This window comes from Scyliorhinus canicula, chromosome 15 (assembly GCF_902713615.1).
Source record: "Scyliorhinus canicula chromosome 15, sScyCan1.1, whole genome shotgun sequence".
Taxonomy (NCBI): domain Eukaryota; kingdom Metazoa; phylum Chordata; class Chondrichthyes; order Carcharhiniformes; family Scyliorhinidae; genus Scyliorhinus; species Scyliorhinus canicula.
In genome coordinates this window covers 127,472,565-127,491,397 of record NC_052160.1, presented here as the reverse complement: position 1 = coordinate 127,491,397, position 18,833 = coordinate 127,472,565, and the positions used below count along the sequence as shown (strand labels likewise).

Sequence of the window (18,833 nt, the reverse complement as noted above, 5' to 3'; positions counted from 1 at the left end):
CCCCCCCCCCCCCCCCCCCCACTGGTCCAAGTCATAGGAATAACAGGCTTGGAGACTGACAATGAAAGAAATTCCATGACCCTGTCACCTACTGGGTTCCCACAGAGAACACTAACACATCTGCTTTTCCAACACCATTAGATTGCCCAGGCCACCCAGCCTGTTACACAGAGGTGTTTTCAAACTAAAATTGACACCAGGCTCCACGAGGAGGTAATCGCTCAGGAAGAAGAAAAGTTTGTTCACAGATTTAGGTTTTAAGGAGAAAACAGTAAAAAGGGGGAAATTAGATCACTGGTCTGAACTGGTCTTGTAGATTATAAAATGGAACACCAGTGAAATGGGGTAATAGGAATATTGATCCAAACTATTTTGATCCCTTCCGGGAGTACTTAAAAGAGAGAGAGGATAACAGGTTTAATAATAATCTTTATTATTGTCACAAGTAGGCTGACATTAACATTGCAATGAAGTTACTGTGAAAAGCCCCTAGTCGCCACACTCCAGCGCCTGTTGGGGTACATTGAGGGAGAATTCAGATGTCCAATTCACCTAACATCACATCTTTCGGGACTTGTGGGAGGGAACCGGAGCACCCGGAGGAAACCCACGCAGACACAGGGAGAGCGTGCAGACTCCGCACAGACAAGCCGGGAATCGAACCTGGGACCCTGGAGCCGTGAAGCAATAGTGCTGTGAATTCCATGATGTGGAGATGCCGGCGTTGGACTGGGGTGAGCACAGTAAGAAGTCTTACAACACCAGGTTAAAGTCCAACAGGTTTGTTTCAAACACGAGCTTTCGGAGCACGGCTCCTTCTTCAGGTGAATTCCAGGTGAATTCCAGAGATTTATGCCCTGTGAATAAGGTATGGTCACTGGTGGATGGAGTGATTAAAATTGGGGGGTGGGGGGTGGGGGGGGGGGGGGAGTACACAGGAAGCCAGAATTAGAGGGGGACAGACATCTCGGAGTGTTGTAGGGCTGGAGGAGGTTGCAGAGATGGGGAGGGCTGAGGGAAGTATTTGAATAGGAGGATGAGAATTTTAAAACGGAGGCATTGCGGAACTGGAAACCAATGCAGATCAGCGAGTCCGGTTGGTGGTGGGGGGAAGCTTTCTGCAAGTTAGGATTTGGGCACCGGAGCTTTGGATGAATTTGTCGAGAGTGAAGAGTGAAAGGTGGGGGGGGGGGGGGGGGGGGGGGGGGGGTGACCAGGAGAGCGTTGGGATAGTCAAGTCTGGAAATAACAAAGTTGGGGATGAGGGTTTCTGTGGCAGACGAGCTGAAACAGCGATCGCCATCGGCATGTTAAGCAGGAGGAATAGAACATAGACGGAGAGGGTAATGGGCAGGATTTTACTGCCCCTCCTGCCAGCGGCATATTCCATTCCCACTGAAGCCAGTGGAGTTTTGAACTGTTCGTTACATTTTGTGGCCCAACCCCCACCGTGACTGGGCTGAAAAATTCCATCCAATTAGATCAAATGTGGTATTGATGCATTCCATAACCAAATGGCTGGCGGGATGTGATCCATGACAGTGAACGACCTGCCAGACGAGGGACTGGGCAGCAGCTGCTGCCAAGGACTCAGAGCACAGAAAACAGTAAATAGCTTCCATGGGATGGGGGGTGTTATAACTCGCACGGTCTTACGGGGTAGGGATGATTAACTACCCCGCGGATCTTGCAGAATACGAGCTCCTCCGTTATGGGGGGTCCTTTAACAATAAGACGGGGTGGTAATACCTTCCAGCTGCATAAAACCAGTGTTAATAACATTAAATTCAGAGAATTTAAATGGTGGAGGTTCTTTCATAATATAAATGGGGATAAAAAGAAGCCCATGGGGTTAATCTCTGGCCCCCAGTATGGCGGACCCTATGCAGAATGAAATGAGATGAAATGAAAATCGCTTATTGTCATGAGTAGGCTTCAATGAAGTTACTGTGAAAAGCCTCTAGTCGCCACATTCCGGCGCCTGTTCGGGGAGGCCAGTACGGGAATTGAACCGTGCTGCTGGCCTGCCTTGGTCTGCTTTAAAAGCCAGCGATTTAGCCCAGTGTGCTAAACCAGCTAAACAGAATGTTGTGGAGTCAAATTCTGTTCCAGAGACAAGAGTCTATGATCCAGATTAACATCCCCAATGCAGTCCTGTGGGAATGCTGCACTGCCAGACGTGCTGCCTTTTGGGTGAGATGGTAACTCAAAGGTCCTCTCAGACAAGTGTGAAAGATCCCATGGCTACTTTTTTGATGCAGAGCAGGGGAATTCCTCCCCGAGTCATGAACTAGCTTTTCTCCTTTAACCAAATCATAAAGGGAATATTCCGGTCATTTATCTCATTGCTCTGTGTGGGCGCTTCTTGTGTGCAAATTGGCTGCTGAATTTCCTGCATTACAACAGTGACCGTCCTGAAAGGTGCTATAGAAATGCAAGCCTTTCTGTAAAAGGGCAGGGATGAAGAATAAAGAATGGTCGAGAAAAATATTATCGCTGCATTTATGGGGAAGGTCAGAAATTGAGGTTATGTTGATAAGGAGATGAAGAGGCATGAGAAGACATTCATATAGAGCATTAACTCTAGCTGAATGTCCCGTGATTCGTGGATTTTGAGCTTCCCAGATAGGGGGCTGGAGCTCGTTAAAGAGCTACACCTAAAAGCCGGCCCAAGCAGGACCCGGAGCTGTTCGGCGTCCCAACAAGGACTGGATTGGGAGAGAGTTACTGCCGTGGACAGAGTTCTGTACAGAGTTCAATAAATCCTTGTTCCACTATCGCTGGCTTCCTCAAGTTACTAAAGGCTGTTAAGGGAATTGAGGGATTTAGGGATAGTGTGGGAAGTTGAGATAGAAGACCAGCCATGATCTTGTTGACAGGCAAAGCAGATTCGAAGGGTGAAATGGCCTCCTCCAGCTCTCTCTTTCATATATATTTATGGATGGAGAAAGTGCGCCACATGGTGGAACACAATAGTATGACAGCATTTGGCAGTTCCTTTTTAAGAAACTACGGTGATATTCCGAGTCTTGTGCTGCACTGTCGGAGGTGTTGTATGAGACTTTAAAAACTTTTTTAAAGCATGTCTTCATGCATGTTTTCTTACCCAATGGAGAATAGTGGGGGAAGGATCCTGAAGCCGATTATCAGGCCTTTGCATCGTGCTAGGAATCCTCCTCCCGTGGCCAACAAGTCCCGGCGTCGGCCTCAAACCCGGAGGTGCACTCTGGGCCACAAAATCTCCGACTTGGCAAATCCTTTGGGAAATATTATAACAAGGAATGGAGTTCCCAGTTTCAAGTAATATTCATGGACAAATGTTGATTGTGCAACATTTCTTCCCATGAAACGAGCAGGGTTTTGATAATGTTTCTGTGCGGTTGTGAACTGGGGAGCCTTTCATCTGCAAGACAAACATAACAACCACCACACTACACAAACATCTGGCAGTTCTTGTTCAACTATCGCATTGATAGATTTCAGATGTTGACAATAAAAAGACCCAAATCCACCTCCTCGTCCCCACCAACTCCAATCTGTTTCTCCTTGATGCGACCATCAATTCACACGAGATGTTGAGTAGAAGTGAACAGTGGTTTTAATCAGCTCGATCCGTGCCTGCCTGCGACTGCTCTGTACTGAGTGCCACCTACAGGCGGCAGATCTATATACCTCCTCCTAGGGGGCGGAGCCATGGGCGGAGCCCACAAGGGCATCAACATAATACAATACAGTGTAATGCAATACAATGCTGAATGGTAGCAGTAATACATTCACCACATTCACCCCCTGTTAAAATATTGAAGACCAGCGGGGGTGAAGTGGGCTCACAGATCGAGTCTGTCCGGCGCCTTGATTGTTCGCTGCGATCGCCTGAGCTCTGGCTTCGCTGCGGGCACGGGTGTTGGGCTCGTTGACTCCTGGAGCGTATCGTCTGGAGCTTCATCACTGTAGGTCGGTGATGGGGGGAGGGGGGTGTAGGCCATGCCGGGCGGGGGCGGTGTTCGGTGTAGGGTGGGGGGGGGGGGTAGGTGATGGTCGCAGGGGAACCAGCGGGTGCCAGGTCCCGGAGGGAGACTGTATCTTGTCGGCCATTGTGGTGCGCCACGTAGGCATACTGAGGGTTGGCGTGAAGGAGCTGGACCCTCTCAACCAGGGAGTCGGGCTTATGGCTACTCATGTGCTTTCGGAGGAGGACAGGCCCCGATGTTGTCAGCCAGGATGGAAGCGAGACCCCGGAGGTGGATTTCCTGGGGAAGACAAATAGGCGGTCGTGTGGGGTCTCGTTCGTGGCTGTGAAGAGGAGCGACCTAATGGAGTGGAGTGCGTCGGGGAGGACCTCCTGTCAGCGGGAAACTGGGAGACACCTAGACTGTAGGGCAAGAAGGACGGCCTTCCAGACCATCGCATTCTCCCTCTCCACCTGTCCGTTTCCCCGGGGGTTGTAACTGGGAGTCCTGCTCGAGGCAATGCCCTTACCGAGCAGGTACTGATGCAGCTCGCGCTCATAAACGAGGAGCCCCGGTCACTGTGGACGTAAGTGGTTGCCGGCTCTCTCTTCATTTCAACAGCACTTCATTGACTGATAGGTACCATTGCTGCAGAAAGTGTACTTGGAATAGAGTGTTGAATATCCACATTCATAAATGGCACTAAAGTAGAAGGCACAGTAAGCTATGTGCACGGGGGAGGTAGTTATAAATGGGCATTGACAAACTAACTGAATGGGCGAAACTGTGGCAGATGCAGTTTAATGTCAGAAATGTGAGATTATCCACTTTGGGTCAGAGAAAGACAAAGAGATTTTTTAAAAATAGGTAGTATCTGCGAAGGAGCAAAGGTACTTAGGCATTCACATGAAGAAATCAGTAATGGACACATGCCAAAAAACGACCAAAAAATATCAATAGAATAATGGTCTTTATTCCAAGGAGGTCGGAATGCACAAATGAGGACGTTAATGCTTACAGTTGAATAGAGCCTTGGTCAGACCCCACCTGGTGGACTGCCTTTCGATTCTCGGATCACACCTCAACAATGATGCATTAGCCTTGTAGGGGGTGAAGTGCAGATTCAGCTGTATAACGCTGAGGTTTAAATTATAGGTACACGGTTGCATTGACTAAGCTGGTATTCTCTTGCATTGAGAAGATTAATCCGATTGATGGATGCTCCCTTTGCTGGGAAATCCAGAACAAGCGGGCGGAACCTTAACATTAAAGTCAGGTCAGAAAGAAGTGAAATCAGGAATCAATCTTTCAAAGGGGATTGGAAATTCAGACCTCTCTTACCCTACCAAAAGTGGTGCATGCTCGGAGTCAGTTGGAACTTTAGAAATTGAGGTGGATAGGTTTTTATTGACTTCGAGCATCAAACTGCAAACTTTGTTTCACAGTCCCTCTGGTCCATTGTGAGATAGTGGGCCGAAAGATCCACAATAAAATATCTGGGATTAAAAGTCTCATGATGACCATTTGCCGATTGTCGTAAACAAAACCCGTCCGGTTCGGTCATGTCCTTTAGAGAAGGAAATCTACCATCCTCACCTGGTCTGGCCTATATGTGACTTCAGACCCGCAGCAACATGGCTGATTCTTAACAGGCCTATGGAATGCCTGAGAAAGCCTCTGTGTCAAGGTCAATTTGGGATGGGCAACAAATGCTGGCCCCCGCCAGTGACATCCACATCCCATGAACAAATTAGAAACAAAAGCCAAAGTCTGTCGATCTGTAGCCCAGCAAGATTAGGCACAGGGGGAGGGACTGGTTTTCTTGGACAGGCTATTGAGCCGGATTCAAAGTTGACAGGGAAGATCAGAGTTCCAGCACTTCCAATGAGGTTACGCATGCAAGGGTGTAGACTTTGTTCCATAGTTTATACAAAGGTTAGGGAGCCAATAGCCAGTTCTACATTTCTGCTGGTTTATCTCTCCATTCAAGTTGTTGAAATGGAAGTGAGGAGAGCTGTAAAATGAGCCGCTCATTTATCGGTGCTTATTATACACAGTCACTGAGTCATGACCTACCGCGGGGAATTGGGGATTTACTTTGCTTTTTAATAAGAATGTTCACCCAGTTTTTGGTGCAATCTCAGCCATGGCACGATCGTTCAAATGACATGCCAATGAAATATAAAGTCACAGCACGGAAAAGTCAGGCTCTCATCATATCCTGTGTCCCGTCTTCAACAGCCAGGTCTCACACACCATGAGGCTTCTGAACACTAAACCTAATGACAAGAGCGCACACAGTTACTTCACATCATTGATTAAAGGAGTGTCACATCCAGTAACACAGTGTGTTATTATATATTATATAGTGCTATACCAGTAACACACGGTGCATTATTATATAGTGTTATACCCAGTAACACACGGTGTGTTATATATTATATAGTGTTATACCCAGTAACACACAGTGTGTTATATATTATATAGTGTTATACCCAGTAACACACGGTGCGTTATTATATATTATATAGTGTTATACCCAGTAACACACAGTGTGTTATATATAGTGTTATACCCAATAACACACGGTGTGTTATTATATATTATATAGTGTTATACCCAGTAACACAGTGTGTTATTATATATCATATAGTGTTATACCCAGTAACACACGGTGTGTTATTATATATTATATAGTGTTATACCAAGTAACACAGTGTATTATTATATATTATATAGTGCTATACCCAGTAACACACGGTGTGTTATTATATATTATATAGTGTTATACCCAGTAACACACGGTGTGTTATTGTATATTATATAGTGTTATACCCAGTAACACACGGTGTGTTATTGTATATTATATAGTGTTATACCCAATAACACACGGTGTGTTATTGTATATTATATAGTGTTATACCCAGTAACACACATTGTGTTATATATTATATAGTGTTATACCCAGTAACATACGGTGCGTTATTACATATTATATAGTGTTACACCCAGTAACAAACGGTGTGTTATTATATATTATATAGTGTTATACCCAGTAACACACAGTGCGTTATTATATATTATATAGTGTTATACCCAGTAACACACGGTGTGTTATTATATATTATATAGTGTTATACCCAGTAACACACGGTGTGTTATTATATATTACATAATGTTATACCCAATAACACACGGTGTGTTATTGTATATTATATAGTGTTATACCCAGTAACACACGGTGTGTTATTATATATTATTTAGTGTTATACCCAGTAACACACGTTGTGTTATATATTATATAGTGTTATACCCAGTAACACACGGTGTGTTATTGTATATTATATAGTGTTATACCCAGTAACACACGGTGTGTTATTGTATATTATATAGTGTTATACCCAGTAACACACGGTGTGTTATTATATAGTGTTATACCCAGTAACACAGTGTGTTATATATTATATAGTGTTATACCCAGTAACACACGGTGTGTTATATATTATATAGTGTTATACCCAGTAACACACGGTGTGTTATTATATATTATATAGTGTTATACCCAGTAACACACGGTGTGTTATTATATATTATATAGTGTTATACCCAGTAACACACAGTGTGTTATATATTATATAGTGTTATACCCAGTAACACACGGTGTGTTATATATTATATAGTGTTATACCCAGTAACACACGGTGTGTTATATATTATATAGTGTTATACCCAGTAACACACGGTGTGTTATATATTATATAGTGTTATACCCAGTAACACACAGTGTGTTATATATTATATAGTGTTATACCCAGTAACACACGGTGCGTTATTATATATTATATAGTGTTATACCCAGTAACACACGGTGTGTTATATATTATATAGTGTTATACCCAGTAACACACGGTGTGTTATATATTATATAGTGTTATACCCAGTAACACACGGTGTGTTATATATTATATAGTGTTATACCCAGTAACACACAGTGTGTTATATATTATATAGTGTTATACCCAGTAACACACGGTGCGTTATTATATATTATATAGTGTTATACCCAGTAACACACAGTGTGTTATATATTATATAGTGTTATACCCAATAACACGCGGTGTGTTATTATATATTATATAGTGTTATACCCAGTAACACACGGTGCGTTATTATATATTATATAGTGTTATACCCAGTAACACACGGTGTGTTATATATTATATAGTGTTATACCCAGTAACACACGGTGTGTTATATATTATATAGTGTTATACCCAGTAACACACGGTGTGTTATATATTATATAGTGTTATACCCAGTAACACACAGTGTGTTATATATTATATAGTGTTATACCCAGTAACACACGGTGTGTTATTATATATTATATAGTGTTATACCCAGTAACACACGGTGTGTTATTATATATTATATAGTGTTATACCCAGTAACACACAGTGTGTTATATATTATATAGTGTTATACCCAGTAACACACAGTGTGTTATATATTATATAGTGTTATACCCAATAACACACGGTGTGTTATATATTATATAGTGTTATACCCAGTAACACACGGTGCGTTATTATATATTATATAGTGTTATACCCAGTAACACACAGTGTGTTATATATTATATAGTGTTATACCCAATAACACGCGGTGTGTTATTATATATTATATAGTGTTATACCCAATAACACGCGGTGTGTTATTATATATTATATAGTGTTATACCCAGTAACACACGGTGTGTTATTATATATTATATAGTGTTATACCCAGTAACTCAGTGTGTTATTATATATTATATAGTGTTATACCCAATAACACACGGTGTTATTATATATTATATAGTGTTATACCCAGTAACACGGTGTGTTATTATATATTATATAGTGTTATACCCAGTAACACACGGTGTGTTATTATATATTACATAATGTTATACCCAATAACACACGGTGTGTTATTGTATATTATATAGTGTTATACCCAGTAACACACGGTGTGTTATTATATATTATTTAGTGTTATACCCAGTAACACACGTTGTGTTATATATTATATAGTGTTATACCCAGTAACACACGGTGTGTTATTGTATATTATATAGTGTTATACCCAGTAACACACGGTGTGTTATTGTATATTATATAGTGTTATACCCAGTAACACACGGTGTGTTATTATATAGTGTTATACCCAGTAACACAGTGTGTTATATATTATATAGTGTTATACCCAGTAACACACGGTGTGTTATATATTATATAGTGTTATACCCAGTAACACACGGTGTGTTATTATATATTATATAGTGTTATACCCAGTAACACACGGTGTGTTATATATTATATAGTGTTATACCCAGTAACACACGGTGTGTTATATATTATATAGTGTTATACCCAGTAACACACAGTGTGTTATATATTATATAGTGTTATACCCAGTAACACACGGTGTGTTATTGTACATTATATAGTGTTATACCCAGTAACACACGGTGTGTTATTATACATTATATAGTGTTATACCCAGTAACACACGGTGTGTTATTGTACATTATATAGTGTTATACCCAGTAACACACGGTGTGTTATTATATATTATATAGTGTTATACCCAGTAACACAGTGTGTTATTATATATTATATAGTGTTATACCCAGTAACACACGGTGTGTTATATATTATATAGTGTTATACCAGTAACACATGGTGCGTTATTATATATTATATAGTGTTATACCAGTAACACACGGTGTGTTATTATATATTATATAGTGTTATACCAGTAACACACGGTGTGTTATTATATATTATATAGTGTTATACCCAGTAACACAGTGTGTTATTATATATTATATAGTGTTATACCCAGTAACACACGGTGTGTTATATATTATATAGTGTTATACCCAGTAACACACGGTGTGTTATATATTATATAGTGTTATACCAGTAACACATGGTGCGTTATTATATATTATATAGTGTTATACCCAGTAACACACGGTGCGTTATTATATATTATATAGTGTTATACCCAGTAACACACGGTGCGTTATTATATATTATATAGTGTTATACCCAGTAACACACGGTGTGTTATTATATATTATATAGTGTTATACCCAGTAACACACGGTGTGTTATTATATATTATATAGTGTTATACCCAGTAACACACGGTGTGTTATTATATATTATATAGTGTTATACCCAGTAACTCAGTGTGTTATTATATATTATATAGTGTTATACCCAGTAACACACGGTGTGTTATTATATATTATATAGTGTTATACCCAGTAACTCAGTGTGTTATTATATATTATATAGTGTTATACCCAGTAACACACGGTGCGTTATTATATATTATATAGTGTTATAACCAGTAACGCGCGGTGTGTTATATATTATATAGTGTTATACCCAGTAACACACGGTGCGTTATTATATAGTGTTATAACCAGCAACACACGGTGTGTTATATATTATATAGTGTTATACCCAGTAACACGGTGTGTTATTGTATATTATATAGTGTTATACCCAGTAACACACAGTGTGTTATTATATATTATATAGTGTTATACCCAGTAACACATGGTGCGTTATTATATATTATATAGTGTTATACCCAGTAACACACGGTGTGTTATATATTATATAGTGTTATACCCAGTAACACACGGTGTGTTATTATATATTATATAGTGTTATACCCAGTAACACACGGTGTGTTATATATTATATAGTGTTATATCCAATAACACACGGTGTGTTATTATATAGTGTTATACCCAGTAACACACGGTGTGTTATTGTATATTATATAGTGTTATACCCAGTAACACACGGTGTGTTATTATATATTATATAGTGTTATACCCAGTAACACACGGTGTGTTATTATATAGTGTTATATCCAGTAACACACAGTGTGTTATATATTATATAGTGTTATACCCAGTAACACACGGTGTGTTATATATTATATAGTGTTATACCCAGTAACACACGGTGTGTTATTATATATTATATAGTGTTATACCCAGTAACACACGGTGTGTTATTATATATTATATAGTGTTATACCCAGTAACACACGGTGTGTTATTATATATTATATAGTGTTATACCCAGTAACACACGGTGTGTTATTATATATTATATAGTGTTATACCCAGTAACACACGGTGTGTTATTATATATTATATAGTGTTATACCAAATAACACACAGTGTGTTATATATTATATAGTGTTATACCCAATAACACACGGTGTGTTATTATATATTATATAGTGTTATACCCAGTAACACACGGTGTGTTATTATATATTATATAGTGTTATACCCAGTAACACACAGTGTGTTATATATTATATAGTGTTATACCCAGTAACACACAGTGTGTTATATATTATATAGTGTTATACCCAGTAACACACGGTGTGTTATTATATATTATATAGTGTTATACCAAATAACACACGGTGTGTTATATATTATATAGTGCTATACCAGTAACACACGGTGCGTTATTATATATTATATAGTGTTATACCCAGTAACACACGGTGCGTTATTATATATTATATAGTGTTATACCCAGTAACACGCGGTTTGTTGTATATTATATAGTGTTATACCCAATAACACACGGTGTGTTATTATATAGTGTTATACCCAGTAACACACGGTGTGTTATTATATATTATATAGTGTTATACCCAGTAATACACGGTGTGTTATTATATATTATATAGTGTTATACCCAGTAACACACGGTGTGTTATTATATATTATATAATGTTATACCCAGTAACACACGGTGTGTTATTATATATTATATAGTGTTATACCCAGTAACACATGGTGCGTTATTATATATTATATAGTGTTATACCCAGTAACACACGGTGTGTTATTATATATTATATAGTGTTATACCCAATAACACACGGTGTGTTATTATATATTATATAATGTTATACCCAGTAACACACGGTGTGTTATTATATATTATATAGTGTTATACCCAGTAACACACGGTGTGTTATTATATATTATATAGTGTTATACCCAGTAACACACGGTGTGTTATATATTATATAGTGTTATACCCAATAACACACGGTGTGTTATTGTATATTATATAGTGTTATACCCAGTAACACACGGTGTGTTATTATATATTATATAGTGTTATACCCAGTAACACACGGTGTGTTATTATATATTATATAGTGTTATACCCAGTAACACACGGTGCATTATTATATATTATATAGTGTTATACCCAGTAACACGCAGTGTGTTATTATATATTATATAGTGTTATACCCAGTAACACATGGTGTGTTATTATATAGTGTTATACCCAGTAACACGTGTGTTATTGTATATTATATAGTGTTATACCCAGTAACACACGGTGTGTTATATATTATATAGTGTTATACCCAGTAACACACGGTGTGTTATATATTATATAGTGTTATACCCAGTAACACACAGTGCGTTATATATTATATAGTGTTATACCCAGTAACACGTGTGTTATTGTATATTATATAGTGTTATACCCAGTAACACTCAGTGTGTTATATATTATATAGTGTTATACCCAGTAACACACATTGTGTTATATATTATATAGTGTTATACCCGGTAACACACGGTGTGTTATATATTATATAGTGTTATACCCAGTAACACACGGTGTGTTATTATATATTATATAGTGTTATACCCAGTAACACACGGTGTGTTATTATATATTATATAGTGTTATACCCAGTAACACACGGTGTGTTATATATTATATAGTGTTATACCCAGTAACACATGGTGTGTTATATATTATATAGTGTTATACCCAGTAATACACGGTGTGTTATTATATATTATATAGTGTTATACCCAGTAACACACGGTGTGTTATTATATATTATATAATGCTATACCCAGTAACACACGGTGTGTTATTATATATTAAATAGTGTTATACCCAGTAATACACGGTGTGTTATATATTATATAGTGTTATACCCAGTAACACACGGTGTGTTATATATTATATAGTGTTATACCCAGTAACACACGGTGTGTTATTATATATTATATAGTGTTATACCCAGTAATACACGGTGTGTTATTATATATTATATAGTGTTATACCCAGTAACACACGGTGTGTTATTATATATTATATAGTGTTATACCCAGTAACACACGGTGTGTTATTATATATTATATAGTGTTATACCCAGTAACACACGGTGCGTTATTATATATTATATAGTGTTATACCCAGTAACACACGGTGTGTTTTATATTATATAGTCTTATACCCAGTAACACATGGGGTGTTATGTTATAAAAATTGTGTTATATCCAGTAACATATGTTATAAAATATATACAGGAGTGTAACATCCTATGACCCAGTGTGTTCTTCATATAATAACAGCCATTTGCATTAATGTTACTCCTTAAGGTTGAATAATATCACAAATTACTTTACTCATGCATGCTCCGAAAAACACGGAGCCAAAAAACAGTGGGTGACCATAGATTGGTCAAGGAAGTGGGTTATTGGTCAGGAGGTGAAAGAAAGGGGATTTCACAGCATGCTGCCTAGGTGGCTGAGAGAGGTAGAGATGGGATGGTGCAGCTTCTGGTGGTGGTGGAAGAAGTAAATACATTAAACTGGAGGGTGAGATTTTAAAATCTGAGGCACTGGAGGATTTCTTAATAACTTTCAAAAGGGAAGTGTGAAAATGCAAAGGTGTAGCTCTAAATTGTTAGATTGAATAGCCTCTTCTGTGGTGCAATATTCATCGGTTCTACTCTATGATTGAGAGTCAAAGCTAACCAATAAGGGCAGGAGTGATGGGCGAGAAGGACTTGGTGCAGGATTGGAACAGGCAGCAGGGCTTTGGATGACCTTATACGTGCAGATTGTAGAAGATGAGAGTGCGGCCATTGGAGCGTGGATTAGTTGAGTCTCGAGATAACGGAAGCACGGATGTGGATTTCAGGAGCAGAAGAGCGGAGGCAGGGGCAGAGCCAGGTGATGAAATGGAGGTAGAAATAGGCAGTCTTCATGATGAAGAGGATATGGGATTGGAAGCTCAGCTCCAACTCCCATCAGACGCTGAGGTTGTGGCTAGTCTGGTGAAACCAATGGTTGGGGCTGGAGGTAAGAATTTGTGACGGAGGTTGAAAACCGCTGCTTTATTCTCCCCAATCTTTAAAATACCAAAGAATGGTTTTGTTCACCTTTCGATGATCACGTTGTTGTACTGAAGTTCCCGCAATAGGACTTCCATTTCCAGTTTGAGCTCCTTCATCCTGTTAACACACAGATAAGTTCAAAGCTCCTCATCGTCACTGAACAATGATCACAACTTTAACGAGCTGGACCAAAAATGACTGAATCGTTTTGCACAGCACACGCTCAAAGCTCAGTTGTAGCGTTTGGAGAAGATACAGGACGCAATGTGTTAGATTTCTGCAATGACCACCTTGTGCTGCTCCACCTCGCAGGAGGCGGTGAGCATGTTGATGACTTCTCCACAAATAATGTCAGTAGTGTCTAGGAGATGTAATTGGGACAAGGTGATTGCCCCAATGTTTCCCTCCTTCTACCACTGCCTCCAGGAAACTGACATCCATTGACCTGACAGATTGATTGAAAGCTTAGTCTCCATCTAACGTCACGGGGCAGACTGCAAACATATAGAATCATTTCACACTGTGTGGTTGCTAGATCATGCTCGGGAGGATTAGGTAGGTAAACCATGTGCACCCTGATGGTTTTTCTCACCTGGGAATATGAAATAGTGGCATTGCCCTGCGGTCCTGAGGTGTAGGCTGTTGTGATGTTGGTGTGTAGCAAGGGAAAGTTTGGAATTATAAACCCAAGTCTTTCAGGTGCACTGTAAAGTGGAATGATAATCAGCCTGCACCGTGACGTGTACAGAAACTGACCCCAGATACAAAGTACTTTTGCTTTGGATGGTTCAGGGAGATGATGGACAGGAATCAGGAGCCGTTCCCTCGAGGTGGAGGAGACACTGGAAGGAATAGCCTCAGCGGAGCCTCAGTCACTCTCTCCATTCATCTTTCATTGGACCTGGATTACGCGCCCTTCCGTTGAAATGAGTGAAACCCAAGGAGAGATTTCCCGCTTCTGCACCAGAGTCTAAGGGCGCAATTCTCCGCACTCACGACGGTGCGGAGAATAGCGGGGGTCGTAAATTTTTACGGCCACGCTAGTGTGACGCCCTCCCGCTATTCTCCCCCCCCCCCCACGCCCGACTCCCGACGCGAATCGCTGCCGCCGTTTTCTTACGGCGAGCAGCGATTCTCAGCTGGCCGATGGGCCAAAGTCCAAGCCCTTTACGACCGTTTTTAGGAACGTTAAACACACCTGGTCTGACCGTTTGTAAAAACGGCCGTAAAGTTCGGATCTTGGCAACCATGGCACCGATTGGCACAGCAGTACAACGGCCATGCCAAGGGTGCCATGGGCCCGCGATCGGTGGGCACCGATCGCGGGCAGCGGGTCCGATTCCCACGCACTCTTTGTCCTTCCGCCGCCCCGCTGTATCCATTCGCGGGGCGGCTGAGGGGCATCCCGGCCCGCGCATGCGCGGGTTTCACGCAAATGCGCGATGACGTCATCCGCGCATGCGCGGGTTGGAGTCTTCCAATCCGCGCATGCGCGGCTGACGTCATGTGACATGTCAGCCGTCGCAAACTCTGGCAAGCGGGCTTAACGAAATTCGTTAAGCCCGCGATGCCGGAGTTCACGGCCGCGGCATGCTAGCCTCGACCGGGGACCAGAATCGTTTCCCGGTCGGGGGGGGGGGGGCGGAGGCTGGCATCAAACCCGCCCGTTTTTGACGCCAGCCTTACGATTTCTCCCGGTTTGGGAGAATCGCGCCCTAAAACCCACAGCCCGTGACCCTGGCCCGTGCTGAGAGAACTGGTCCGATTTGACTCCTTAGTAAGTGGGTATCAAAACTGGTGTAGGTGCCTATGGTTTGGGTGTGGGGAAGGTCCCTCGCCCATCAGCTTTATCAAAGAACAATACAGCACAGGAACAGCCTTCCAAGCCTGTCGCGATACCATGATATCCTGTCACACCTTCTGGTAAGTATGTGTGCGGCAAGTCATTGAGCGAGGGTGGTGGCTCTCATGTCCGCATTAGTGAATGATCGCTCACTGCCTGAGGTCAATCATGAAGAATAGTCATTTGGACAAGAAAATACAGGTCACCCTCTTCAGGCAGTGGAAAGCTAAGGAAAGGTTTGACAGAGCTGCTTAAAATCACGAATGATTGTAATCGAGTAAATAGGGGAAACCATAGGTCGGGGGTCAGTAACCAGAGTACACAGAGTTAATGCTCCGACAAAAGATCATCGACCTGAAACGTTAACTTTGTTTCTGTCTCCACAGATACTGCTGGACCTGCTGAGTATTGCAAGCATTTTCTATCTTTATTTAAAATTTAAAGTAATTAGGAAAACAATCAGAGACAACTGGAGGGCAGTCGTTATTAGACAGCGAGTTTTTTTGAAAATTTAGAGAACCCAATTCTTTTTCCAATTTAGGGGCAATTTAGCGTGGCCAATCCACCTAGCCTACACATCTTTGGGTTGTGGGGGCGAAACCCACGCAAACACGGAGAGAATGTGCAAACTCCACGCGGACAGTGACCCAGAGCCGGGATCGAACCTGGGACCTTGGCGCCGTGAGGCAGCAGTGCTAACCACTGCGTGGCCGTGCTGCCCAGACAGCGAGTTGCTAACGGGCTGCCTGAAGGAGCGGTGGAAGCAGATTCATTAGTAAGTTCCAAAAGGGAATGGGACAAATACTGGAGAAGGGAATATTTGCAGGAATTCTGGGGAATGAGTGCGAGCTCAGTTGGTTCGATGACAGGAGTGTGGTGCAAAACGACGCTAACATCACATGTGCAATCCTGGTACATGCCAAGGCAATTCATGAGGCTCCCTCCTCATGTTACACCTGCATTTGATGCAGACTGGTGCCCCTCAAGACATAACCGTCTGTGTGTCCCTCTCTCTACTATAGTTGTTCCTGGTACCCTGTGGACTATGGCTAACTATGGACAGAGAAAGAGCAGGGTAATGGGACGAATTGGATAGCAGCAAAGATGGCATAGGCATGATGGGCTGAATGGCCTCCTTTGCTCTGTATCATTTTATCTGTAGAATGAGTGAGAGCGTGGGGAAATTAAAATGAGTAAACAGGAGGGATTTACCAGGGCAGGGTGACTGGGGAGCTGACAGTGCTGGACAGCCAACAATATTTGGTTTGGGGCAGCAAGGTGTCACAGTGGTTAGCACTGTTGCCTCACAGCACCAGGACCTGGGTTGAATATCAGCCTTGGGTGACCGTCTGTGTCTGTGAGGAGTCTGCACTTTCTCCCCGTGTGCGCGTGGGTTTCCTCCTTGTGCTCCGGTTTCCTCCCACAGTCCAAAGATGTGCAAGTTAGGTGGATTGGTCACGCTAAATTGTCCCTTGGTCTCTAGGGATACACAGGTTAGGTTACGGGCAGAGGGCAGGTGAGTGGGCCTAGGGAGGGTGCTTTTTCAGAGGGTGGGTGCAGACACGACGGGCTGAATGGCCTCCTTCTGCACTGAAGGAAGTCTATGGTCCTTTTGTTCTTTATAAAATTGGGAAAATTTCTCAATTTGGGGAAGTCCCTCTGAATAGTCGCTCCCCACCTGATTATCATATCCATGTATTTCTGTTCAGAGTAATCAGCAGCAGCTGGTAATTTGGTCACAGTTTGTTGTTCTTCTTGGAGTCTTGGCAGTTCCACATCTAATATCTGCAAATCAGAAAGGAGAAGGAAGTTGTGATCTGTAATTTCTGTAAACTCCAGCACTCCTGGAGATTTGGCGACTGCAGCTAATTTAGAACAGAATAAAGTATTAAAGGCGCTACTAACACTTTGCAGTTCTGATCTCCAGGCTGTGCATTTATGGCATTCGTCTATTTGAAGCATGGCCGTGATTTGTCTAATTCGATCTTTAACTCAGGCAGTCGTCCATTTTTGAAATCATGGCACTAAAATAAGCTCAGCTACCCAGAATGCATTTGTCATAACACTGTAGTGATCTCTGTATGTAGTAATACATGATCAGACTATGTTAAGCAAGTACAGGCAATTGAACACTAGATGGCCACACTATCAGGACCTATAAAAAGGTTTCCCCGCTCTTTCCTTGAGAAGAGTGTGTCTGGAGTGCAGAGAGTACGGAAGAGAGGCAGCTAGAGAGAGGAAGTTAATAGATATCAGTATTTAGCCTTATCTTAGTTAATAGTTTAATCAACAATTATTTGTTTGTTTATTAGTCCCCGAACAGGCGCCGGAATTTGGCGACTAAGGGTTTTTCACAGTAACTTAATTGAAGCCTACTTGTGACAATAAGCGATTATTATTAGTTCAGTATTAAGTATCAAGAGCTCACGAGATTATTTTATATTACTCATTAAATTATTTTATCATCACAGGACGTCTATATTTCAACAAAGAGTAATATATATATTACAATATTGTGATATAACAAACACTGCTGTAACCAATGGGGTTATAATAACAATGCCCAATTTGTGAAATTCCTGAGAAAAATAAGAACATTAGTAGGGTAAACGCTCTGATTATACTCAAAGGAAAACCTCAACTGTGCCCCATTTAGGACACAGTGCTCTATTAAGTCACAGCTCTACAGAAAGGTGTGACTTACTTCTGTTGTGTCGGAACGATGGCTGTTTCTGCTGTTGAATGGATTCGCTGTTCAAACTCATGTTTAATGTTCTATAGATTCC

At 41.2% G+C, this 18,833-nt stretch overlaps 1 protein-coding gene across 1 annotated transcript in view; it reads right to left on the bottom strand.

Annotated features, from left to right (window-relative positions):
• Positions 1–4,903: 4,903 nt before the first annotated feature.
• Positions 4,904–18,833, bottom strand: part of LOC119978681 (serine/threonine-protein kinase TBK1-like) — a 77,097-nt gene continuing 63,167 nt past the window's right edge. Inside the window, exons 19-21 of the mRNA XM_038820471.1 lie at positions 17,726–17,832; positions 14,250–14,321; positions 4,904–6,229 (exon numbers count right to left, since the gene is read on the bottom strand). Of these exons, the coding sequence (XP_038676399.1) occupies positions 6,199–6,229; positions 14,250–14,321; positions 17,726–17,832 (210 nt within the window). The 3' untranslated portion in view covers positions 4,904–6,198. The remainder of the gene's footprint in view (positions 6,230–14,249; positions 14,322–17,725; positions 17,833–18,833) is intronic.